We start from the raw sequence: 26,717 nt of genomic DNA on the forward strand, positions 1-26,717 counted from the left end.
TGTAGATCTCGGCCACTGATGAATCGTGTGTGAGGATGGCGTCCATCGCCTCAGCATTAGCTAAAGCCTAAAGAAAATCCACTGAAGCACTTTTTGCTATACAATAAATGACACCATAAGGACGGCTGTAGGTGTTGCATTCTCTTACATAACCTCTGTTAGGCCTGTGAGCGGTATTACATGTGCAATATGTAATGTGAGGACATGCTTTACTGCTGCCGTTATGACTCACTCGCTTGGTCTCTCTGAATACATGTCAGTGTTCGATGTACCTACCCGAGTGTTCGGAACGTCTGACGCAACAGAGGGATGAATGCGCTCTTCCGCCTGCGTGCCACTGTATTCGAAAGGAATTTCCCTCTGTCCTCTCCCAGTGTTCAGGAACGTTTTCTTTGCTCTGAACTGTTGTGGTTGGCAGGAGAGCCAACACCGTGTTACTAAAGGAGGCCGAAATGCACGCGTTTTAGCTCACGCCGGCTGGCTAGAGGTCTGGAACATGACAAGCGAATTAGAATTGAGAAAAACGGACGTAACTGGTGGAATATTTAACTTTAATCCATTAATGGAGAACGTCGCTCTTTATGGCACATGGTTCGCAATATCAGTAGTACGGATACTGGCGCCTTGCTAGGTCGTAGCAAATAACGTAGCTGAAGGCTATGCCAACTATTGTCTCGGCAAATGAGATCGTAGAAGTCAGTGAACCATAGCTAGCAAAGTCGGCTGTACAACTGGGGCGAGTGCTAGGAAGTCTCCCTAGACCTGCCGTGTGGCGGCGCTTGGTCTGCAATCACTGATAGTGGCGACACGCGGGTCCGACGTATACTACCGGACCGCGGCCGATTTAAAGGCTACCACCTAGCCAGTGTGGTGTCTGGCGGTGACACCACATTAGCCGTTGGCGTACATTTTACACTGTATTCATTACTGTGTGGTACCATTGGGAGACTAGCCGTTTCATTACTTCGTGAACGAATATTCAAAGATACTCCACTAACGTGAAGGATGAACTTTATTCGTATAAACCAAGACTAAAGCATGAGACTGTAAGTTCCGGAATTGAGCCATCCTCTACTAGTGAGTGAGACGTGAGCAGCTGTTTGCGATACGACACGCTTTCGGTAGGAAGAAGGGCAGAGAGGAGATTTAAGCAGGGTGCACATCTCTAGGTTACCTTTCCTATTGTTTTCGTAAATCGATTAATGCTCCTGGTGGAGTGGCCCCTCTGAAAAGGGGGATAAAAGTTAACCAAAGGAGGTCAATTAAAGTTTTGCGATGTTGTGTGTTGATAAATAAAGTTTGTATTTTGAGTTCAACTAACAGGAACTAATTTCGCCCCTTTCCACAATCTTATCCACTCTGTCCTGATAGCCCAAGTATTTCAATTATATTGACCAAATTTATTACTACATAAAAGAGGAGTATACGCAGTTGCAAATATTGACAACCATGAACTCGGTCGTCAGTCGGTATAGTTTTCGACAGCCTTACTTTTTAAAATCAGAGACTCCTTCGCTGGACACCCTGCATATGGCTTCTCAAATATTATACAGCCTAAACATGTCAAGAAGTGTAAGTTACAAAATATGCCAACGTGTAGCAATAAATGACGAACAAAACAGCAATAACATTCACATCACTAGAGCAGAGCTTGATTGTTCGTGTATAGTCAAAGAAGTGTTCTACGAATACCGCTTTCCATTCTATTTCATCCTTTCCACATTTCATTCCATCAGCAGTTTCGTGACAATGACACCCAAAATCTGTTTCAATGCTCCGAATTATCTCTACAGTTCTACAGTCCATAACGTATGCAGGGTGTTAGCTTTGAGACGTTAGATGCCGTACATACCAACGGTATTGGCTTGCAGTGTTGGCTTACAAGTTCCAGCCCTCGTCGCCGATGATCAGGAGTCAGCATTGGTGCGTGAATGAGATGCCTGCTGTGTAGGGGCAAACGCAGCAACGCTCACTCAACAATCGTTGAGAAGATATTATTGGTAGACCCTTGATGCATCTGGGCCACCAGTTGCTCAACTGTTGCACGTCTACACGTCTCCGAAGCCGTCTACCACCCCTGACGTGTATGGTCAGTGATGCATCACTGTTGCCTCGGTGTCGGTTTTGGATAGGCCCAATTTGCCATACACGGTGTCTTTAACCGTGGTAGCATACAACAGTTTAAAAACTTAGCCGTTTCTGAAATGGTTCCACCCTTGTACCGAAAGCCATGGCCATGCCGTTTTGTACGTGAGAGAAATCATACTGTTTCTCAATTACGGTAACGACTGCACTGTTTGCCGTGACCCCAGACTACCAGCCCAGCGCCCGCTCCCCATCCCGAATACGCTATACACACCCTCTACAGTGAATGGTGCCACCTACACACTGTGAGTGGTTTTTGCGCCTCGAAGTCGATCATAGGCGATGGACCGAGTATTATTTCTGTTACGGCCCTAACTTTTAATGCCATACATCTGGTAAGCCTCTGCATATAATCAACTTTTTCGTGTTACCTGAATGATGCCACTAAGTCGTACATTACAACGTAAACACTCCAGAATCATCTGAATGAGTCCTTTGTATGCTACCTATTATGTGGCTAAACTACATTTCATTTGAATCACTCAAAAAAATTTCACACCGTCATCAGCACCATAACTGGTCGTTCCTTCTTGAATCACACCGGACGTGTACTCCAGCATGTTTTATGGTTATCAGTGAGTCCCACGATCGCTGAGTAATACTGATACCAATGTTGTAACTTTATGCCAGTTCACGCTCAATATGCTGTAATTTTTTCTTCACTTTTGGGTCCCCACCTTCGAAATGAGCCCTGAAACAATTTTAAATTTCCATCACAAACCGACGGTATCCATAACAATGGCTTTAGCCTTCAAAAACGCTGTTTTTATTCATATTGTGTGAGACATTCGTGCCTATCGTTGGTCCTCTGTAAATCTTCCCACATTTCGCTATAATTTTGCGGCGAGTATGTATATTGCGTATTCGGAAGAGCGTGCACAAATTTTACAGTAGATAAAGGACGCTACATTGAACAATTTGAGGCAGGGAACCTGGGGTCGGAGAAGCCACCTTAAGGAGATAACAGGAATAAATAACAGAATAGAATAAAATCAAATCACTGTCAAGTTTTTCATCTACATTAGTTACAATTTACTGCAGATACCATCACTGACAAGACGACGTACCATTTGTATTGTATCTTATCAAATGTGGTGAAACTGACGGCCATCAACCTTAATGCAAGCATGACATCGGCGAACAAGATTCTGACGTATCCTGACAGATTTCCGTGGTGTCTTTCGGATCATATCACAGGCAGCTACAAGTCTGGCAACTAATTCCATCTCCATAACCGCTAGAGTCTCGTACACAAGTGACTTTAGGTATCCCCTCAGGAAATAATGAACGGGATTTAGGTAAGGTGACCTCGTAGGCCATGGAATAAGACTTCCCAGATCAGGAAATACACCTCTGAGATGGTCGTGGATATCCACACTGAAGTGAGACGGTGCACCATCATGTTATCTCCACATCGTCTCACGAACAGACTTAGGTACTTTCTCCTAGAACTCAGGTAGAACTCTTTACACGATCCTCAAGTACAGGTGGCCATTCAGACTGCCAACTAGAGGATATGACGCAATGAGATTGTCGCCTACAATGCTGACCCAGCTATTCAGAGCAGAACGTAGTTTATGGTGTGACTGTACTGCAGCGTAAGGGTTTTCATCATCCAACTTGTCGCCATCCGTGCTGTTCCAAATACCATCACGATCATACGAGACTTCGTGAGTAGACACCTCGATTTGTAGGAAATCTGGTCGATTAACCTATTGTTGGAGTAACCACTTAGACAATTCGACCCATGGTCAAAAGTCAGTCACAAGCATTTCATGGACTCGTTGTGGGTAACAAGGGTGTAACTATTGTTCGTTGAGTACTTTTACGCCAGCCGCTGTGGTCTCGCGGTTCTAGGAACGCGGTCCGGAACCGTGCGACTGCTACGGTCGCAGGTTCGAATCCTGCCTCGGGCATGGATGTGTGTGATGTCCTTAAGTTAGTTAGGTTTAAGTAGTCTAAGTTCTAGGGGACTGATGACCACAGCCGTTGAGTCCCATAGTGCTCAGAGCCATTTGAACCATTTTTTTGAGTACTTGTACATGTATATAAACAGCACAGCAGGTGTAAATTTGCACGTATGTTACTTGTAAATAAGCTGGCAAATAATAATGCAAGACAAAGCGGTAGACAAGTTTACATCCATATCTCCTTAAGATGGCTTCTCCCACTCCAGGCTCCTACCTCAAATTGTTCAACGGACAGTTGTCTACGTTCTGTTAAATTTTTGCAATCTGTTACGGAAACAGGCAATATATATAGTGGCGTGCGGAAACTTTTATTTCGCTTTCAACTTTATTCAGACATTTCTCACCGCCAGTTGATTCAGTTGATTGAAATCTAAGAGACTTGATGATTTTTTGTTCAAGTAATGCAAATTTGCTTTAGCGGCAGGAGTGAGGATTTATCATCAGTTCTGCATCAAAGAAAACAATTGTAAAACGTAAATAGTGAAGCAATCCCTACGAATTTATCGAGGAACATACTCATTAGGCATGCTGTATGTAGAGACACTACGCAAATAAGAAGAATGTCTAGACATTAAAAAAGTCATGTCATTTGCAACAGTATAATACTCTATCGTTTCTACCTCTACATTTCTCTCCAGGCCAGACAAATGATTCGTCTTAAATGATTTAAATCCAGCAGTTGCCGTATGAATAAACGATGCGTTCGTGACAGCCCTTGCTAATTAGATATAAGGCTTTCAAAGAATGTGTGTTTTCGTGCGGGTGTGCGTACCTTAGCCTGTCTGTATGGTTGTACATGTATAGGCGCGCGCGTGTGTGTTTGTGTGTGTGTGTGTGTGTGTGTGTGTGTGTGTGTGGAAGTGAACAAGTTCGTTAGACTATATGACAAATAAAACGGCAGCTTGTGAGATCGAAGAAAAATCAGAGGAGGCGTGAAGAGGAATGCAAAAATTCGCATAAGTAGAGAGCTACAGAATGGAATGGAATAGCTATCAGGAGCTGACGGTAGTAACTACTCTAACACGTTTATGTACTGCATTCATCAGCTGTTTCACTTGTTTTGTTATCCTGTGATGTGCTACTGCTTACTGCAGCTTCTGATTGTATGTTGGTCCAGTTTGCGTAGATGCCAAATATGTGCGTTACGTGTTCGATTGTAAGAATATAACGTACAGCGTACGGGAGGCTCTACTTCCGTTGCGAAGACAGAGAAATCGCGGAGCACTTAGACAAAACTTAACCTGTCATCGACATGCAAATTGTATTCTTTGAAATGGAAATCGCGGAATACGAATGCACCGCTAGCGCTTTCACGGGAAGAAGCTTTGCCCGAAATCCATTAGCGACCCAAGCACGTTCCGCATGGAATAGCACTTTGTTAGGGCGCTATTACTGTAAACAAAGTGCGCTCGGCGGCGAGCAACTCATATGGAAGCCGCGGTGGCACATCACCAATTTATTGTTGAAGAACACTGGCGGAGTGAGGTATTAAACTGAGAGCTCCTCCGACCGCCGAGATTAAACACGGAAGGGAACATCCAGTATGAGATACAATCGCTGTTGTACCTGGGACTGAAATGAAGTTGTATTGCCGGCCACTGATTGTGGAATAACAAGTCGGGTGGTGTGGGACGGGATGCAGCAGAAGGGTACAGCTAAAAAAGACGCTCTGTTTTTTTTTTTTTTAGTTGGTCCTGTCAGATTTTACATCTACATCTACATCTACATCTAAACTCCGCAAGCCATTTTGCGTTATGTGTTGCAGTGTAGTTTGTGAACCATTGTGAATTACCGCTATTCCTATTACAATCGCAGTATGGTTCACGGGAATAATGATTGCTGTTAGGCCTCCATGTTTCTTGAATCTCTCCAATTTGACCTTCATAGTCTTTTCACGAGATATACTTAGGAGGAAGAAAGATATCTGTTGACTCCTCTAAGAACGTACGTTATCAGAGCTTTAACAGTAGACCATATAGTGATGCAGAGCCGTCTCTTGGAGCGCCTGCCATTGCAGATGTCTGAGCTTCCCCGTACTTAGTAAGTGAACCTGTAACGAGACGTACTGACCTTCTTTGCATCTTCTTCATTTCCTCTGTCAATCCCGTCTGGTAGTATTTCACACTGACGAAAAATATTCAAGTACTGGTCAAATGACAGTTTTGTAAGCTATTTCTTTTGTCGGTGAACTGCATTTACTCAGGATTCTTCCCAAGAATCTCAGTCTGGAATCTGCCTCATCAATGATTGGTTTTATGTCGTCGTCCTACTGAGTGGTTACATTTAGACGTTCCCTATTTATTACGTTATAACACGGAATCTAATTACCGTACAAGTACCAAACCAAGAGACATTAATGTCAAGGACATGGAAAAGAGAAATAATGAAGAATAAATTCAATTGAAACACTTGTAATGTGCTGCTACAGTACATCATACCATGACATACAAGTACCATTGCTGCTACAAAAGGGGCTGAATATGGCACCCGACAGTGTCCAGAAGAGTCAGAAAGAGCAGGATTGCATTCTGCACAGCAGAAGGAAGCACGTCCGTAGATACGCTGGCTACCGCTCTTGAGACTTGCTGCGCTTCAGATCAGCAGGTGTGTGAATGTTTCCCTGGTAAAACCTAACCTTCAGGTAGCCACACAACCAGAAAGCACATGGAGTGAGATCAAGTGATCGTGCCGTCCAAGCATTTGGAAAATATCAGCTGATAATGTGTTTCGGAGAAGCAGATGAACCTTCACGAGCTATGTGCGGTGGGGCCCCATATTGGTCTGAAACTGTTGATTGAGTGCGTCTCTTCCCTGTAGGACGGAGATAACATACTGCCGAGGCATATCGCAGTAACACTGGCCAGCCACACTGCACGTCTTTGGTTCTTGAGCGCCAACCTGTCCAAAAAAGAATTGGTCAATGATGAACGTTGCTGTCAAGCCAAACCATGCGGTGATACATTCAACATACAGAGGAACTTCATGCACAGTCACTGGAGGTGAAGACCCCCACTTTCGGATATTCTGTGTGTTCATCTCACTCGTCTTCAAAAAATGGTTTAAATGGCTCTGAGCAGTATGGGACTTAACTTCTGAGGTCATCAGTCCCCTAGAACTTAGAACTACTTAAACCCAATTAACCTAAGGACAGCACACACATCCATGGCCGACGCAGGATTCGAATCTGCGACCGTGGCGGTCGCGCGGTTCCGGACTGTAGCGCCTAGAACCGCTCAGCCACTCCGGCCGGCGTCAACTTCAGTCCTTGCGAGAAAGTGGAGAGCGAAGTCAACACGTCGTTGTGTGTCCTGTGGTGCAAGCTGCTGTGCGATATGGATCTTGTACGGATACCATTAGAAAATAGTTCGAAGCACCTTCCGTACAGTGGACGACGGGTGTTCAACTGTCGGGGAGAGCAGGCGCACTGCCTGGCTATCAGGAATTTCGTCAAACGTCTCTGGTGCAACCGGCCGTCGGCCTCTTCAAGCAACGTTTCAGTTGATTCGAACTTCCTCATCACGCTTCGTACAGCAGATGGAGAAAGAGGACCTTTCCGTAATCCTTTTAGCCAATGATATCCTCGAAGTGCAGCTGCAACATGACTGTCGTTTTGATGATACAGCATCGCCAATAGTGACCGACAGTCCAAGCTCATGTTGACACGTCAACTGCGACCGGTCAGGCGTCAGAGACTACGAATCACGAAGACTGATTGGTTCAAATGGCTCTGAGCACTATGGGACTCAACTGCTGTGGTTATCAGTCCCATAGAACATAGAACTACTTAAACCGTAGAGGTCACGCGTCTCCATACTGTAGCGTCTAGAACCGCTCGCCCACTCTGGCCGGCTCGAATACTTATCACGGCACCTGTTGGCCATACTGGGAACTGGACAGTGACGCTGTGACGCATGGAAATCATGCACCGCATACTTTGGAAATAAATGCTACCAACCTAGTACTCGTCTGGTAATTAGTATTAAATAGTGAAAGTTTAATTACAACCACGTGGTACGTGGTACGTGGTACGTGGTACTTCATAGCCCTTTTCAGGCATACTCCCACAAATTTTTCTGCCATCATGTAATCAGACCATAAAAGGACTCTCTACCTATGTGTACGTGACACACTACGTTTGTTTACACTGCGGTTCCATTATCAGTCCTTGGACCAATCGTCGATCTGCTACAGATCTTGCTGCATTTCGCTACAATTTTCTGGTGTCCTGGTTTCAGTTCCCGACCGGGTTGGGGATTCTCTCTGCACGGTGTCTGGGTGTTTGTGTTGCCCTCATCTTTTCATCATCATCCTCATCCTTGGTGTCAGTGGGTAAATTGGACTCTGCAAAAAATTTGACTGTGAAAAATCAGGGCTTTGTATGGACGCTCAATTGAGCACCCCCAAAAAACCAAAAATCATCATCATCAGCAGCAGAAAGTCTCATGCGATTTGCTACGTTATTTACTTGGACACTTATACAGCACTACGTCTTTAGGCCACAAGTGGCCATTCGACCGCCGTGTCATCCTCAGCCAAGGATGTCGATAGGAGGGGCGTGTGGTCAGCACAACGCTCTCCCGTCACGGTCACTTATACAGGGTAAACACTAATGAAATCGACAATGGAGGAAAAATTATCCTATGAACGTGTGCATAGAAGTGTATCGTTGTCACGGTAGATGGTGCTGACGAAGGGAAGTTCCTCTGACCATGTGCAGCGTGTTCCTCGCGTGTTTAAGGCTGTGTGATTGACACAGCATATGGTAAGCAGCAGAATGATCCGGTATTCATGTCGGGAACAAGCCAATATGTCACTTGTGTACGACCAAGCAAAGGGAACCGGTCGACAAGCTGAACCTCGTCCTCCAGATCCGGTGTACGCGCAGTCCGCCGCCTCCCTCGGCGCTCGCCTGCCTGGAAGGATCCACGATCACACAAACGTCCGAATAGGGTTTGAAGCGTCATGCGACGTCGTTGGTGTTGCGGCGGAACGGGCTGCCTGCTTTAACTATCCTTTAAACAATCTCTTGACCTACCTGAATAGATTTCAGGTTGTTTGTTCCTTCCCTCTGCAGTGGTAGATACTGGTTTAGCCGACAATAGCTGCGTTGAGAAAAATTCGACTAGAATACCCACCACGTAGAGGCCACAAAACTCCACTCCATGAGCAGTGAAGCTGAAAGTTAGTCGAATGTTCGTGATTCTTGCATGACTCGTTACAAAAAAATAAATTTCCTTTTACTGGGTTTATTGTCTCAAACCTATCTATCAAGTTCTTATTTAATGTCCTGACACTAATTATGCAATGTTACTGTCGGTCTCTGTAAAGAAGTTCACACCCAAAAGCAGTCAGAAGATATTTAGCATGACCCGATATTTTAAAAGTCCTAAACAACCACTGACCCACGACTGTTTGCGAGTTAACACAGTCAGTCGTTCACTAGTCTTCTTGCACAGAAGTGTTCTCCATAATTGTCTCGTAATGTGCGCGAAATACGACCTGCGCAGTTTACGTAAGACTAGAAATGTTCACACGCGAAATCTCCTGAAGTAAATCACACACAAAGATCTAAATTTCTCAATATACTCAACAATGTAGTCGATTTTCATCAACTACACGAGAAACGATCAAAGGCGCGGATTTCTTCATTTTAGTACAATTTTGATCGACACGATTTAACATAGGTTTTTACCAGAAGACGGCTCTCGAGAGACTAAATAAATCCATAGATCTGAGGCACTAAGCTCTACTCAAACGTGTGAGAAATACTGAATTCCTATTGGCTAGTATCTCGAGCACTCCTATACTCGCGGCATTTGTAATGTCAGCCAACCAGATTACCACACGTAATTTTGGCTACAAATCTCGTAATTACGAAACTAAATAAAATTTAATGAAACCAAAATATGATTTCTTGCCCTAACAAATTTCAGTCCCTCCAAGACACCCACGCAACCGAAACACAATGAAATCGTAATTTTCCACTGTACTATTACTTACGTCTGAAATCTGTGGCAATGAAACTAAACAAAATTCCAGAAACATTAGATTATATCAACTTATCTCTTGGTAGTAGTTTGTATTGATACTGTAGATGAATACATTACTGTCCCTAACACAGTTTCACAATGCGTGCACAGTTATTACGTGTTCTAGGTAAAATTTATATCTCCGAAAGTATTGAAGTGATTGATTTGAAATTTTAGCAGTATGGCTCTGTTATCCATAGAATCTGGTACACTAGGTATGAAAAAGATCGGTTAGTATTTAACAGTGCCTCTTCAGATTTATAGAGAGTAGGTGTAAGGATTGAATGCAGCAGCAGTCAAGGACACGTCTCGTCCGACCCAGTAGCCAGCGTCAGATGTGCGAGTATGAGAACTAACATGTCCTCTTCTGCTGGCTCCACGGCAGGCTACGTGTTCAGTGCAAGGTGACAACTTGTAACAATATGCTACGGTACACGGTCTGTGAGCTTTCTTGTTTCGGTATAGCCGAGCTGCCTCTCGACCGTTGAAATTTGCTTGGCCGTACAGAAACACCATCTCGGCTCGTTCTCGACATTAATACCGGGCCATTCTGGTGCATATAGTAGGCTGCGTCAATCACACTGCTGAAACACACAAGAAAACCGCGGCAAGTGGTCAGAGGAACTTTCATTCGTCAGCAGCGCCATCTACCACGACAACGATGCATTTCGGAACACAAACTTCCATAGTCTATTTCCAGTCAGGAATCCGTCCTTGCAGTTTATCGGTTTCATTAATGTTCATCCTTTATATAATATTAAAATTGATGGTCCCATTACGCGCATTTCTTGCACATCGGAAGCTACTTTTACAGCTCAAGAATTCTCTTCGTTCAGAATGACATGCTGTTCATGAAACTAAGTCGAGGAACACTGCCTGTACCCGAGTGCCTGAATGTACTGCTCTCCGGGTGTGCTGGACTAGTAGTGCAATGAATCGCATGATCGTCTTTCCGGAACCCATGGTATTTCCAACAGAGGACATTAATTTGACTTGTAGCAAACAATACTGTCCCTAAAGAGATTGAACAGTATTTCCAAGGGTTACAGAGAATATAAACTGGATTAAACAATTATTAAGACAGTTTGTTGATAACATTGAAGGTTAGCAGCTCTAGAAGGTAGCTGTTATGCATCCATGAACTAGTAGTATTACATTTACATTTAGAAATGCCGTAATCGCGAAAATCTTGTACGCACTGTAATAAGTAGCCTGTCTGTTACGAACTACATGCCAATAATCAACAAGTGACATCAAATTAAACAGAAGCATTGTGAAAGACATGTTACAAGATAACAACATTTTGATATAGAGGCTATTAGAAACTAAAAGAAATTTTCATTTTAAAGACAGGTTAAATTGCGAAGTTGTTATTGGAATTTACATGTGACGTGGTAGAAAACCATCTTCTGGTTTGGTCAAAGTATCGTGCCGACAGACAATGGTTGACATCACCTTCTACATCCCATGTAACTAATTTTTAAAATGTATGGGTTATTACTCACCATAACATTCTGTAGCTGAAGAATTATCAGTAACTTAAAAATAGGTCCACTGTTTAATAGAGCCCTTAAGTGTGTGCAACAACAAAAACGGATTAAATTTCCAGTGTGCATGCCTTCAGGTGTTCCTAAAATTGGTCAATAGTTTGGAACACCGGTCAGGAAACATCATGCGTTTCTAGATACCTTAGTCACAAGGTGCAACAACCCTAAAAAATTATAACTTTACGCTCTTGCTTTACGGTATCGACATCTTTGCATATTACATTAACTTTGTTTCCTCCGTTTGAACTTGAATTAAATCGCTTTTGTTTGTTATTTCATGATTTCTTCCCCAATCTTAATTTTTTTAACTTTAAATGCATTTAAATTGCCAATCGAGCCAATGATTGATATTTTATCCCACTTTATTCTTTAATTTCTAATTTGATTTTCACAGTCTGCTTATGTTGATGTATGACGTATTAACATAAGAAGTAATTAGGTGCTTATGATACTTTACAGTTGAGATAAATTTCATTGACCTATGTAAGCAGCTTCAGTTGTCCATTGATAATATCGCAAGTGAATAGTGAACTCTGTCCTGAAATATATGTCTGAAATTTGCTGTGCCATTTCTTAATGATTTAATGACTATTGTATGTGCAACAAGGTGTTAGTGGCACATACACAAGATAATTCCACGCTGCACGATGTCACTGGCTCTGAGGGCCATCCATATGCAGTCGGTAAGAAAGTCTCCACGTTTAAACGAGGCCCTGGAATAGTTTCATCTTTAATTACATCCCTCTGACTTGAAGGAGTTCGTGTGTCCTCCCTTCAGTAATGTTACCAGATTTTGAAAAGGGGGTCTATAATTTTCATTTAACTTCAAATTTATTAATGTAAGTTGGTCTACATGTACATACACACTCCTCAAGCCACCTTACGGTGCGTGACGGTGGATGTCTTGTATTACTGCCAATTATTTCCATTTCTGTTCCACTCGCAAGCACAGCGAGAGGTAAACGGCTATGTCTACGCTAGCATACGAGACCTGATTTTCTTTTTGTCTTGTCTCTGCAGTCCTTACGCAAGGTGTACTGAATGGCAGGAGGAATGTTCTGCAATCTCTCGTAAATGCCAGTTCGCTAAAATTTCTCTGTAGAGTTACACGAAAAGAACGTCTTCTTCCCACCAGTATTCCCATTTGAGTGCACGTACTTTTCCCACAACGCTCGGGTACTGAAGGAACCTGAATTGCTTCAATACCTCCTTTTTATCGAACCTGGCGGCCATAGCGAATACTCGAGCAGTGTTCAACAAAAAGTCGCACAAGTTTGCCGCACGCCGCCTTCTTCATAGATGAGCTACGATCTCAGCAAATCGACCTTCCACGTTAGTTCCATTTCATGTCGTATTTCAAGGTAGTACCAAGATATTTAATCGGCACTACTTTGCGAAGCAGCACACCACTAGAGTCCCATTCAAATATTTACCTCGAAATGGTTCAAATGGCTCTAAGCACTGTGGGACTTAACATCTGACGTCTTCAGTCCCCTACATTTAGAACTAAGGAAACCTAACTAACTTAAGGATATCACACACATCCATGCCCGAGGCAGGATTCAAACCTGCGCCCGTAGCAGCCGCGTGGTTCCGGATGAAGCGCCTATAACCGCTCATCCACAGCGGCCTTCATTTACCTCCTCATGTGCATTAATATAATTTTTTTTCATATTCAGAGCGCACTACCATTCCTCTGTGTGTGAGAGTACGTGTTTTACAAGAACGAACGCAATCTGTAAAACGGAGACTCGGTTATGTGTTCTACTGGCTATAGCAGGAAAATCAGGCAGCCGGGCGAGTGCCAATAAGACGAGCCAGCCGTGCTGGGCTGACAAGGGGACCGTGTGTACTTGCCACCCGCCTTCCCCCCACCCCCCTTGCCGCCGATTTGATACGTACTGATAGCGTTTGTAGTGTGTGTAGGTCTTTCGAGAAAATCGAGTTAGAAAGTTTTAGGCGCGCGTGTATATGTGTTCTTGTGTTGTCGCTTACATACAAGCAGCCTGTAGCTCACGAGCTAAGCAGTACGTTTCAGTGCCAGAGCAGAGCGGAAGCGCAGTGTGTTCCCGCCTAAAGTGTGGGCCAGGTCGCATTGTTTACTTTCTTCGGAAGACACTAATGTGACGCCTAGATCGACAAGATCGCAGTGAATCAATACCGAAGATCAACACTGAGATTCGATCGTAAGTAACAAGGTCAAAGCGAAACTAATTAATGGCGCACCGTGCGACAGGATTCTTTGAGATGTGGAACAAGGAATACGCTTCTGCTATGCAGACGGAAATATCTGTAACGTTAAGTTTCCTCATTCCATACTGGAGCTGCTCTTTGCACGCATATTTGAAGTACGCTTCGAACTCCCGGCGGCTGTAGTCGTGGCGGAGCTCCGACCCTATGGTACAGTAAATGACCATGTGGCAGAATAGTGCAACCAATTTAAGAGGTATCCAATTCTCAAAGGCGTACGCCTTTTTTGTTGAACTCTAACGGCACATACCATCATACCTCCAAATAGGATGCTGCAAGGCCATAGTTATTTATGACGGCCAGCCTTAAAACACGTTCCGGATGCGGCAAAGCAGGTCACTTGCGTTCCGAGTGCCTGCAGTGTCGGATGACCCAACTTCCACCGCAGGAGTAACAACTCCACCAACGTCGACAATGCTTCCAGTAACTTACGTGGCGGCGCGCGCAATGTCTCGGTCCGTCCAAACTCCACAGACAAACGTTTCAGTATCAGAACCACCCTCCGCAGACCAACACACTGGCAGGTGGCAGAACACGGTCCAGTGCTATCGATACTACCGGACACTGCAGCACCGCCAACGGAAGTCTCTGTGCCGGCGAGGCGTGAATCAATGCCAGCGTCCTACGCGGAAGCCCATGCCGAAACGCCTAAAACGACACCATAGAACCACGGCACAAGACGGCAGCTCTGGCTCGCAGGAGGAACAAGAACTAACCCTGCAGGACGCCGTCCTTGAGAATGACACCAATCCGGCTGACTCCGTCCCTGCAGAACGGGCGACTGGGCGGACCGAGCCAGACCAAACGTCATGACTGTGCCAGGTTCTACTCGGTTGGCATTGCCCCTTGTTTTTTCTAAGACGGTACGAACACAGTGTCTTCGCTGGTGAGTTTGCGTCTTTCCTAGCACCATATCCTGCACTACACGTCTCGTCCGAAAATGGCTATGATGATTCACAAACCTCAATTGTGCGACACGTGGAGAAAGATTCACGACAACAGTTCTGCACACACGCATCTTGCCAGTCATTCGGTCAGCCGACTGGATTGAATATATGTCTCACAAGGTCTTACACAGTCAGTGGTGGACGCCGAACGATGACATCTGGCCTTATTCGATTATAGCGGCTACATCTGCGCGATGCATGTCCACAGTCAACAAGCCAGGCGTAGTAACGGCCTTAGTGGACTGCCGTCTGCAAGTTGCCGCAACGTGGGCCAACTGTGAACGTCGCCATTGCCGATACCAATCGCATTTGGCGTTGTGGCTCCTCTGCACCAAACTGGCAGTTCGCAAGACACTTACGCAGTTCAACAATGACACGGTTGTGTGGCATCGGCAGACCCTGGACTTTTGCTATAGACACTCAGAAATCTCGACGCTCTACACCCATCACCAGACAGACAACGAGAATGATACGGAATCAAAGCTCATATATTTTCGTTGACGAAGCGCCGCTTACAAGGTGCCGTAGTCCGGTCGCGACGACACGACCGAACACCATGCATCACATTGTGGTGGACATGTGGACATGCACTGACACCGCCGTGGCAGTGGACAAAAAACTACAGTAGCACGATTTCTTGAAGAAAATTCCTTTTCACTGTAACGTTTTCTTTTATAATATTTTCATTTGCACACATTTGCTAATTATAATCATGTAACTATATAAAATATATAAATAAAAATAAAGAAACAAATTATACACACTTGGAACATATCGCTTAGGAGAATTTTTGGGAATAGCTAGGGCAAGGCCTGAAGACCGATAATCCATTTCCTTTATTTAATGGTGGAGTTAAAGTGGCGGTGCCAAGAAACGATGGATTTTATATTTGGAGATCAAACTACGCTAGATGAGACGACGGGTACATGAAAATTAAGTGCTTGGTTTCATAAGATCGAGGACTGTGAATCGAATCTCGCGTACGCTATTTTTTCCTCCGTTCCCACATAATTCTAATAACTGGATTATTATGATTTTGCAAATTATCGGTATCTAAGAAACTATTTATTACTAACATAAACGCCACCTCCAATATTCAGCTTATTCTCTAACATTTTGAAAGTAATTCCTGCAGGTACGCTTCAATCCCAACACAAGCCCATTTTTCCGGAACAGGCACAGGTAAGGTACGACTCACCTTATGAATCCATTTTCTCGGTAATCTGGCAATTAGTTTTGATCTTTCAGAAACAGCTGTATGTGCAGAAACAGTTTTTGGTTGGTAGAGGGAGAACAGGCTTTCGAGGCAGTTACGTGTCAACGCTCTAAAACATTTACAAGTAAATGTATTGATGTGTCTGCTACCGCTACAGCGAGAGAACGTGAACCTGATCGTGAAGCCGAATCGCTTGACAGTGAAGTTTCATAAGTACGATTATAAACGGCACGTTCTTATAGTCAACCGCTCCTCCTCGCTGCACCTCTGTACTGCGTTCCAGAACGATTTGTTCTCGGGCGAACGTACATCGTCCATTTCTGGACGCATGTTCCTAGGACCTTTTTTCCTCCATTTCCATTCAGGAATCCGTCCCTGCAGTTTGTCGGTATTATTAATGTTCACCCTGTATATTGGCGCAAAGGACTTTAGTTAAGTCAGGGGACATAACTGGAACTGTTCTTCTATTTAAAACTAGCAACTGCTGAAAATTAGAACATCGGAAAAGAACTGTTGATCTCGCATTCTAAATGGTCTTGACTGCACAATGCCCACACTAATACACTGCTAGGTGAGAAACCTCTGATTTCTGATTTGATGGCGATATAGTTAAACAGATGATCTCATTGTAGACAAACTCAGCCTAGTTCTGTAAGTTAAGATGTTTAAAAAAGGCGAGAATGACAGGGATAATTTCCTAAACTTTTTACGGGCGCTGCCAACCATACAGATATTTTCAAGCGGTTCTCGAAACCGATTGCCGTGTCAGTTGAAAGGTCCCCTGTGCAAGAACAGACTTAACTAATCGAGCTGCAAGGTAATTCTTATTTATTTAATTCATGTTTTTGCTACCAGTCAGTTTTTATTCTTTGCTTAGTCTAACATAATGCAACGGGTTTCGAACATGTTCTGCTCATCTTCAGGCGTTTATACACACATACATTCATGAAATTGTAAGTGATCAACTGTCATATAAAAGCGTTTCACACTATTTTCGTAAAAAATAAGTGATGCAAATCTATCTTTATCCTATACACCCTCTGATATACATAGTCAACCACAAAGAAGAAAACCAGCATAAGTCATCACTGATTTCGATTTCCAGCCATACACTGACCCCATCCTTCTCCCCATACCCCACACCAGCAGCTACAGTAAAAAACAATGGACAAAGTGTTCTAGATTAATCTACTTTAAGACTGTTTATTTTTAATTTTTAAGTAACATTTCTCTGTGTATGTATGTATGTGTGTATAAACGCCTGAACATGAAAAGAACATGTTCGAAACGCGTTGCATTGTGTTAGATTAAGCATAAAATAAAAAGTGACTCGCAGCAGAAACTTGAAATAAATACTTATCCCACACAGCTACGGTTCACAAACATTGCCATTACGGCTGAAAATAATTAAGGTAATTCCTGTTTTAAAGACAAATCCATTCACATTAAAGCGCTACAGGACATCTACAATTGCTTCACTCAGGTAGAATGTCCACGTCTCCATAATGAGGCTGCAATAGTGCCACAATATTTCTAACAAAATATGTGTGTGAAACACCTTTTTTCGATTGTGAAACTAAATAAGTCGCGAGTACGTGTAAACCTGAGTGGCAAAACCTGTGAATTTGCCTGCATCTGTCCGTATGACGACTGTCTGCACCGGATAAAAATTATGTTACGCTTTGAGCACAACAAAAATAATATAAATAATACTGAAAATTTGGTTTGTTTGTTACGTATGTTGTTGAGATACTGCCATTTGAGTGTGGCAAGTCAGAAGTTTGCCCTTCCTTCCTCTCCTCATGGCGTGGCACGGTGGTGGGGGAAATGTGCACCGAGGGCAAGCGCCTCTATTCTCATGCCAGGACACGGTTTGCTGGCCAATTTATTGGCCATCCCTGCATTAAAGGGACTGAATAGGTAACAGCAAAGCCATAAGGCCACTTTTAGCTGACCCATTAAATGGTTAAACTGTCTGTATTGGACTTGAAAGTTGGAAATAATGGTTGAAACGGTTCTGAGCACTACGTTACTTAACATATGACGTCATCAAGCCCCTAGAACTAATTAAAGTAGCCTAAGGACATCACACACATCCATGCCCGAGGCAGGATTCGAACCTGCGACCGTAGCGGTCGCGCGGTTCCAGACTGAAGCGCCTAGAACCTCTCGGCCACTGCGACCGGCTGAAAGTTGAAAATCAGTACTTCTTTGTAAATGTCGACCAGTGATTCTGCTGTGGTGGCCATACACAAACTCTGAGTCTGAGATATTATTATTACGAGTGGTAGCGAGCGAACAGTTGTCGAGGGGGGTCGGAAATGGTCGGTCGCAGGGTGCGGTGGAGAGAAGCTGCGCGAAATGACACGTCGCAGCCTGCCGTGTTCGTCCCAGTAGAACCGGAGCAGACTTCGGGTTAACTGAGGATTTTTATGGTAATTCGCCTTTTGGATCCACGTATTAGTTGTTCGCTAGCGCACTGGACAGATTTTGTCAGATTTGTATATGCATACAACGAGAGTAATTTTCGTATCTTTGTTGTGGCCAGAGACGTGTTCGTTAAGTATACGCATTGTGGGTGTAAAGGTTGTCAGTGTTTAAATAATCTTTTTTGCGAATATAGTAATTAAACTCCTTATTGTTTTCTTTCTTTCATTGACGTCGTAGCAGTAAAGAGAATAATAAACAAATCTGCTAACTTCACTGTTACAAATTAAGTAGTAAGCTACAAACTGCGGAAGTCGCAGCATACTTTTCCAGTAACTACGGACGGAGCACTACCCAATGAAAGATTGATTCCCATAACTATAAACAAATCAATTCTCATGTATCTGACTGCGAGTTTTAAATTATTCTCTATCAATTCCTAACACCCGTTCTCCAATGCTCATGTACGCGACATACTTCGCCTTACCGCTGCAAATGCTTGATTATCAACATGCCAAAAATATTTCAAAAGCAATACTGCGATCAATGCAGAGTGCAATCCATGCTCATGATAACTGCTACAACTACTGCTATATATTATATTGAGAGACTGATTGATTAGGAGGGATTTGGTCAGCTAGCCATAACCAGTGTAAAAGAAATGAAAGAAAATAATTAAGTCTTAAATTTACTATATTCACAGAACAAATTATTTAAACACTGATAAACTTTACACAGACTTTAATTATTCCATGATGTCTATACTCAATAAACACGTCTCTGCCTACTACTAAAATACTTATATTACTCGCACTGTATGCATACACAAATTGGACAAAATCTTCCAGTGCCCAAGCAAGCAACAAATACGTGCAACAAAAATTCAAATAGCCAAAAGATCTTCAGTTAATACCAAAGTCACCTACGGCGCTACTAGCACCATTACGGCAGGCTGCCACTACCGCAGGCAGCTGCGTCCGATCACTTCCGACTACTTTCAGCAACTGCAGTATAACTACTACTCGCGATTATAGTGTGTCTCAGACTCAGAGTTGGTGTTTGCACACAACACAAAATCATTGGTCAACTTTGCAAAGAAGTATTGACGACCAGCTTTCGGACTGGTTAGCTGTAACTTGCCACATGCTGCTGTACGTTGCCTGGGCCAGTAAGGACGACCTTGGCAGTCACGTGACTCGTGTGTTGCAGTGCCGCCGCAAGGCCCGCTCAGCCTGGAGGTGGAGAGCGTGTCGCGGTACACACCCGGAGACCTGCTGAGGGCCGAGTGCGAGGCGCCGCCCTCCGACCCTCCCGTCGAGATGCTCTACCTGCTCAACGACTTCCCGGTAAGTCTCCGCTCACTACTCACAGTTCACTGAAAGCCTCTATGAGGGGGAAGATTTACCTGAAGAGATAGAAGAAGAAACTTGAACCAATTAGAAGAGATAGGGGATCTAGTATTATAATCAGGATTTAAGAGAGCTTTGGAGGATTTAAGATCAAATTAGGCAGAGGGGACAGATAAGATTCCATAGAAACTTCTAAAAGCATTGGGCATAGTGGCAACAAAACGACTTTCGGAAAAATATCATCCACACCATTCCGAAGACTGCAAGAGCTGACAAGTGCGAGAATTATCGCACAAGCAGCTTAACAGCTCATGCATCCAGGTTGCTAAGAAGAATAGTATACAGAAGAATGAAAAGAAAACTGAGGATGTGTTAGGTGGCGATCAGTTTGGCTTTAGGAAAGGTAAATGCACCAAAGAGACAATTCCGACATGTTGTTGTTGTTGTGGTCTTCAGTCCTGAAACTGGTTTGATGCAGCTCTCTATGCCACTCTATCCTGTGCAAGCCTCTTCATCTCCCCGTACCCATTGCAACCTACATCTTTCTGAATCTACGTAGTGTAGTCATCTCTTGGTCTCCCTCTACGATATTTACCCTCCACGCTGCCCTCCAATACTAAATTCGTGATCCCATGATGCCTCAGAATATTTCCTACCAACCGATCCCTTCTTCTCGTCAAGTTGTGCCACAAACTTCTCTTCTCCCCAATCCTATTCACTATTTCCTCATTAGTTATGTGATCTACCCATCTAATCTACAGCTTTCTTCTGTAGCACCACATTTCGAAAGCTTCTATTCTCTTCTTGCCCAAACTAGTTATCGTCCATGTTTCACTTCCATACATGGCTACACTCCATACAAATACTTTCTGAAACGACTTCCTGATACATAAATGTATATTCGATGTTAACAAATTTCTCTTCTTCAGAAACGCTTTCCTTGCCATTGCTAGTCTACATTTTATATCCTCTCTATTTTGATCATCATCAGTTATTTTGCTCCCCAAATAGCAAAGCTCCTTTACTACTTTAAGTGTCTCAATTCCTAATCTAATTTCCTCAGCATCACCCGACTTTATTCGACTACATTCCATTATCCTCCTTTTGCTTTTGTTGATGTTCACCTTATATCCTCCTTCCAAGACATTCCGTTCAACTGCTCTTCCAAGTCCTTTGCTGTCTCTGACAGAATTACAATGTCATCGGCGAACCTCAAATATTTTATTTCTTCTCCATGGATTTTAATACCTACTCCGAACTTTTCTTTTTTTTTTCTTCACTGCTTGCTCAATATACAGATTGAATAACATCGGGGAGAGGCTACAACCCTGTCTCACTCCCTTCCCAACCACTGCTTCCCTTTCATGTCCCTCGACTCTTGTAACTGTCATCTGGTTTCTGTACAAATTGTAAATAGCCTTTCGCTCCCTGTATTTTACCCCTGCCACCTTCAGAATTTGAAAGAGAGTATTCCAGTCAACATTGTCAAAAGCTTTCTCTAAGTCTACAAATGCTAGAAACGTAGGTTTGCCTTTCCTTAATCAAGCTTCTAAGATAAGTCTTAGGGTCAGTATTGCCTCACGTGTTCCAACATTTCTACGGAATCCAAACTGATCTTCCCCGAGGTCGGATTCTACTAGTTTTTCCATTCGTCTGTAAAGAATTCGCGTTAGTATTTTGCAGCTGTGACTTATTAAACTGACAGTTCGGTAATTTTCACATCTGTCAACACCTGCTTTCTTTGGGATTGGAATTATTATATTCTTCTTGAGGTCTGAGGGTATTTCACCTGTCTCATACATCTTGCTCACCAGATGGTAGAGTTTTGTCAGGACTGGCTCTCCCAAGCCCGTCAGTAGTTCCAATCGAATGTTGTCTACTCCGGGGGCCTTGTTTCGACTCAGGTCTTTCAGTGCTCAGTCAAAATCTTCACGCAGTTTCGTATCTCCGATTTCATCTTCATCTACATCCTCTTTCATTTCCATAATATTGTCCTCAAGTACATCGCCCTTGTACAGACCCTCTATATACTCCTTCCACCTTTCTGCTTTCCCTACTTTGCTTAGAACTCTGTTTCCATCTGAGCTCTTGATGTTCGTACAAGTGGTTCTCTCCAAAGGTATCTTTAATTTTCCTGTAGGCGGTATCTATCTTACCACTATTGAGATAAGCCTCTACATCCTTACATTTGTCCTCTAGCCATCCCTGCTCAGCCATTTTGCACTTCCTGTCGATCTCATTTTTGAGACGTCTGTATTATTTTTTGCCTGCTTCATTTACTGCGTTTTTATATTTTCTCCTTTCATCAATTAAATTCAATATTTCATCTGTTACCCACGGATTTCTACTAGCCTTCGTCTTTTTACCTACTTGATCCTCTGCTGCCTTCACTACTTCATCCCTCCAAGCTACCCATTCTTCTTCTACTGTATTTCTTTCCCCAATTCCGGTCAATTGCTCCCTTATGCTCTCCCTGAAACTCTGTACAACCTCTGGTTCTTTCAGTTTATCCAGGTCCCATCTCCTTAAATTTCCACCTTTTTGCAGTTTATTCAGTTTTAATCTACAAGTCATAACCAATAGATTGTGGTCAGAGTCCACATCTGCCCCTGGAAATGTCTTACAATTTAAAACCTGGTTCCTAAATCTCTGTCTTACCATTATATAATCTATCTGAAATTCCGACATAGTAGTTAATAATGGAAGCAAGTCTAAGGAATAATCAAGACACCTTCATAGGATTTGGTGAGGTGGGAAAAGCTTACGACAATGTAAAAAGGAGCAAGATTTTCGAAATTCTGAGGAAGATTTAGGTAAACTATAGGGAGAGATGGATAATTACAATATGTAGATGACCCAATAGGGAACCAACTGGGATTAATAAGAGTGGACGACAAAGAATGAAGTGTTCCGATTAAAAAGAGTGTAACATAATGCTGCAGTCTACCGCGCCGACTGTCCCGTTTGTACAACGAAGATACAATGAGGGACATATAAGAAAGGTTCGGGAGTAGAATTAAAATTCAAGGTGGAAGGAATTCGCTGATAGGATTCGCTGATGACGTTGCTATCCTGAGTGAAAGTGAAGATGAATTACATGATCTGCTGAGCACAGAATACCGATTAAGAGGAAATAGAAGAAAGACGAAAGTAATGACGGCAGGTAAGGGACGTGGAGATTCTACACAGAGTCGGAGAGGCAGAAAATATGTGGAAACCACTGAGAAGGGACACGATGATCGGACATGAGTTAAGATATTAAGGAATAACTTCCATGGTGTTAGAAGGAGCTGTAGAGGGCAAAAACTGTAGAGGATGACTGAGATTGGAAAATAATTGCCAACTTACACTATGTGATCAAAAGTATCCGGACACCTCCAAAAACATACGTTTTTCACATTAGGTTCAGTATGCTGCCAGCTGCTGCCAGGTACTCCATATCAGCGGCCTCAGTAGTCATTAGACATATTTCGAGAGCAGAATGGGGCGCTCCGTGGAACTCACGGACTTGGAACGTGGTCAGATGATTGGGTGACACTTTTGTCATACGTCTGTACGCGAGGTTTTCACGCTCTTAAACATCCATAGGTGCACTGTTTCCGATGCGATAGTGAAGTGGAAAAGTGAAGGGACACGTACAGCACAAAAGCTTACCTCATCTGTTGACTGACAGAGACCGCCGACAGTTGAAGAGGATCGTAATGTATAGATATCTATCCAGACCATCACATAGGAATTCCAAACTGCGTCAGGAACCACTGCAAGTATTATGACAGTCAGTGAATAAATTTGGATTTCATGGTCAAGCTGCTGCTCATAAGCCACAAGTCACGTCCGTAAATGCTAAGCGACACCTCGCTTGGTCTAAGGAGCGTAAACAGAGGATGACTGAACCGTGGAAAAATGTTGTGTCGAGTGACGAATCACGGTACGCAATGTGATAATCCGATGGCAGGATGTGGGATGCCTGGTGAACGTCATCTGCCAGCGTGTATAGTACCAACCCAGAAATTGGGAGCCGGTGGTGTTATGGCATGGTCGTGTTTTTCATGGAGGTTGCTTGCACTCCTTGTTGTTCTCCGTGGCCCTATCACAGCACAGACCTGCATTGATGTTTCAAGCACCTTCTGGCTTCTCAGTGTTGAAGAGCAATTTGAGGATGGCGGCTGCATCTTTCAACACGATCGAGCACCTGTTCATAATGCACGGTCTGTGGGGGCACTGGTTACACTACAATAACATCCCTGTAATCGACTGGCCTGCTCAGAGTTTTGACTTGAATCCTATAGGACACCTTTGGGTTGTTTTGGAACGCCGGCTTCGTAGCAGCCCTCACCGACCGACATCGATACCTCTCCTCAGTGAAGCACTCCTAGAAGAATGGGCTGCCATTCCCCATTTCGCTGTTCATATGGTAAAACGTCAACATCATGCATGAAGTTTCAATTTGTTACTCATTTTCTGCTAATCCTATTCACAAAACATTTTGTAGACAGTAACGGCCTGTGTCTCTGAATGAGAAAGGTGCTTTCAATAAGTATTGCAATACATGGGTCTTCTGAAAACAGATTGTCTTTCTTCAGGATTATACGCCACTCATTTTGCAACGAAACCCTACTTTTCAAAGCAATATCCATTCAGTGCGACGGCCTTCTGCCACTTTATTGCCCGCATTGCATTACTCTACTGGTCGGCGTCAAAGCCACCGTCTGGCTGCTGCCGCTGCTGCGTCAGTAATCTCCCCATCCTCCACATACTGCTTCCGATGGGTTGCATCCTTCATTGGTCCAAACAGATGGAAGTCGGCAGGTGCGATATACAAGCTGTAAGGTTTGTGGGGAAGAACAGTACAGTCAAGTTTTGTGAGTTTCTCTTACATGTGAAGACTAGTGTGACATCTTGCGTTGTCATGGGGAAGGAGAAGGTCACTTGCATTTTTGTAGCGACGAACACGATGAAGATGTGAAGATGTTTCTTTAATTCTTCAGTTTCAATATTTCGTTGAAAGGGAACAACAACTTTATTTAAATCGCTTAAAGCGTTTATTAACGTTTCTGTCCAAAGTTGCAATTATTTATTAGGCGACTGCTTTATTTAATTTGTTTCGGATAGCACCATACACTTCAGGGTTGATCGTTACACCATGAGGCTGCACATCAGACAGAATAACGCCTCCAGAGTCCCATAAGACCGTCACCAGAACTTTATCGCCTGAGGAAGCGGCTTCATGGCTTGCGTTCTGTTCACGATTCGAAGTGATGAACCCACGAACCATGTGACGACGTTCGACGAAAAATATTCGCAATAACCCACGTAACGACCTAGAAATTCCGTACAGATGGTCATTGGTTGCTCTTTATGGTCTTCTGTTGAACACCGAGGAAGGCAGCCGTCACACACCTTTGAGTACCCCAACTGTTGGACGAATGTGTCAGCACTACCAACAGAGATGTTCTAACAACCCTACCACAACAAAGGTGCAAAAATTAATAATTATTGTAGGGTTGCTCACGCTGCTACATATCGCATTTTTGGGCAACAACAAAGTTATATTATGTGCTAGGTGTCATTAGAGCACAATTAATAAAGTCATTTCATAAAAAATGGATAAACTAGGCACTTATGTTTTCGTGTTTTCCACGCTGGTCTCGTTGTGAACTCATTGCTCAATCGTCGATAATCTAGGTAGTGCTGATTCCAAGCTCGGATGCAAAGAGGCCTAGGGGTTATTCTCGATATTAAAAAGTTTTATAGATGTGTTTCATAAACCATTTTTGAAGATTCAACTTTTGCAAGTTAGGATAATGGTGACGTAAAGAAGTAATCAGCACTCCGAATTTAAGTTACACTTCTTTTTTATTAGTTTTGTTGCAAGTTCATGTTCCATAACATCACTTCACAATATAAAACATAGTTGAAAATATCTTCCTCACTGTTAAAGTTCACCTCTCACAAACTGACTAAAATTTGCGTCTCTTTAACATGACGATCAAAGCTTGACTCTCTAATAACCGCTTACGCGCCCAAAAATCAGAGATACAAGTATATCAAAGATCATAGTAACAAAAGAAAGAATACACATATGAATAATATCATTGCACTATATACATATCGTTGTATCGAAGTACGTCTACATTAATGAACTCAAATCTGAATGTTGTCACAGAAATATGTTAACTATTTTACAGAAACACAGTAGAATATTGCTGATATCGAGAGGTTGAGGTGAAGTGATGTAATGGTTAGGTAAGTCAAGTACCATTACAATGTCCAGTTGTGCAGCAAAGTTTTGGATTGTGATCCGTCGATCACGTCGAGTGAGAGCGTGCGCGCTTTCCAGTGTTGCAGGAGTGACGACTCTGTGCGAGCTGACGGCACGTGGGGGATCGGGCACGTTTGCCAGGCACGACCTTGTTGCTATAGTGAAGACACTTCGTCGAAAGACTCACCGTCATTTGGCTCACTACCAGGTCAGAGTAGGCATTCTTCAAGCGCCTATGAGTATCAGCGATGCTCTGGTTTTCCACCAAAGAAACTGAATGGCAGCTCTCCGCTTGGAACGCACCTCTGGTACAAACGCCATTTGGAAGGCAACGTATAGCGCTGCCAACTATCGGAACTTCATGAAACTGTAAGGACTGAAGCAGGAATACTTCACAATGTTCCACAACAAATTCCACACATTTTAACCAAAGATGGGTGAGAAAAAAATATATTACAGTACTTACTGAACGCTCCTCGTACCCGCAGAATTGTACAGTTGTACGACACGCAGCTTCACGAATTATGACCTCATAAACATTTAGATGCTTTAAAACTAGGTCTCCTTAAAACCAT

The 26,717-nt window shown here is 43.3% G+C and overlaps 1 protein-coding gene across 1 annotated transcript in view; it reads left to right on the top strand.

Annotated features, from left to right (window-relative positions):
- Positions 1-26,717, top strand: part of LOC126278521 (uncharacterized) — a 351,012-nt gene that overhangs the window by 243,565 nt on the left and 80,730 nt on the right. Inside the window, exon 4 of the mRNA XM_049978688.1 lies at positions 19,741-19,877. Coding sequence (XP_049834645.1) covers positions 19,741-19,877 — 137 coding nt within the window. The remainder of the gene's footprint in view (positions 1-19,740; positions 19,878-26,717) is intronic.

This window comes from Schistocerca gregaria, chromosome 6 (genome assembly GCF_023897955.1).
Source record: "Schistocerca gregaria isolate iqSchGreg1 chromosome 6, iqSchGreg1.2, whole genome shotgun sequence".
NCBI classification, from domain to species: Eukaryota; Metazoa; Arthropoda; class Insecta; order Orthoptera; family Acrididae; genus Schistocerca; species Schistocerca gregaria.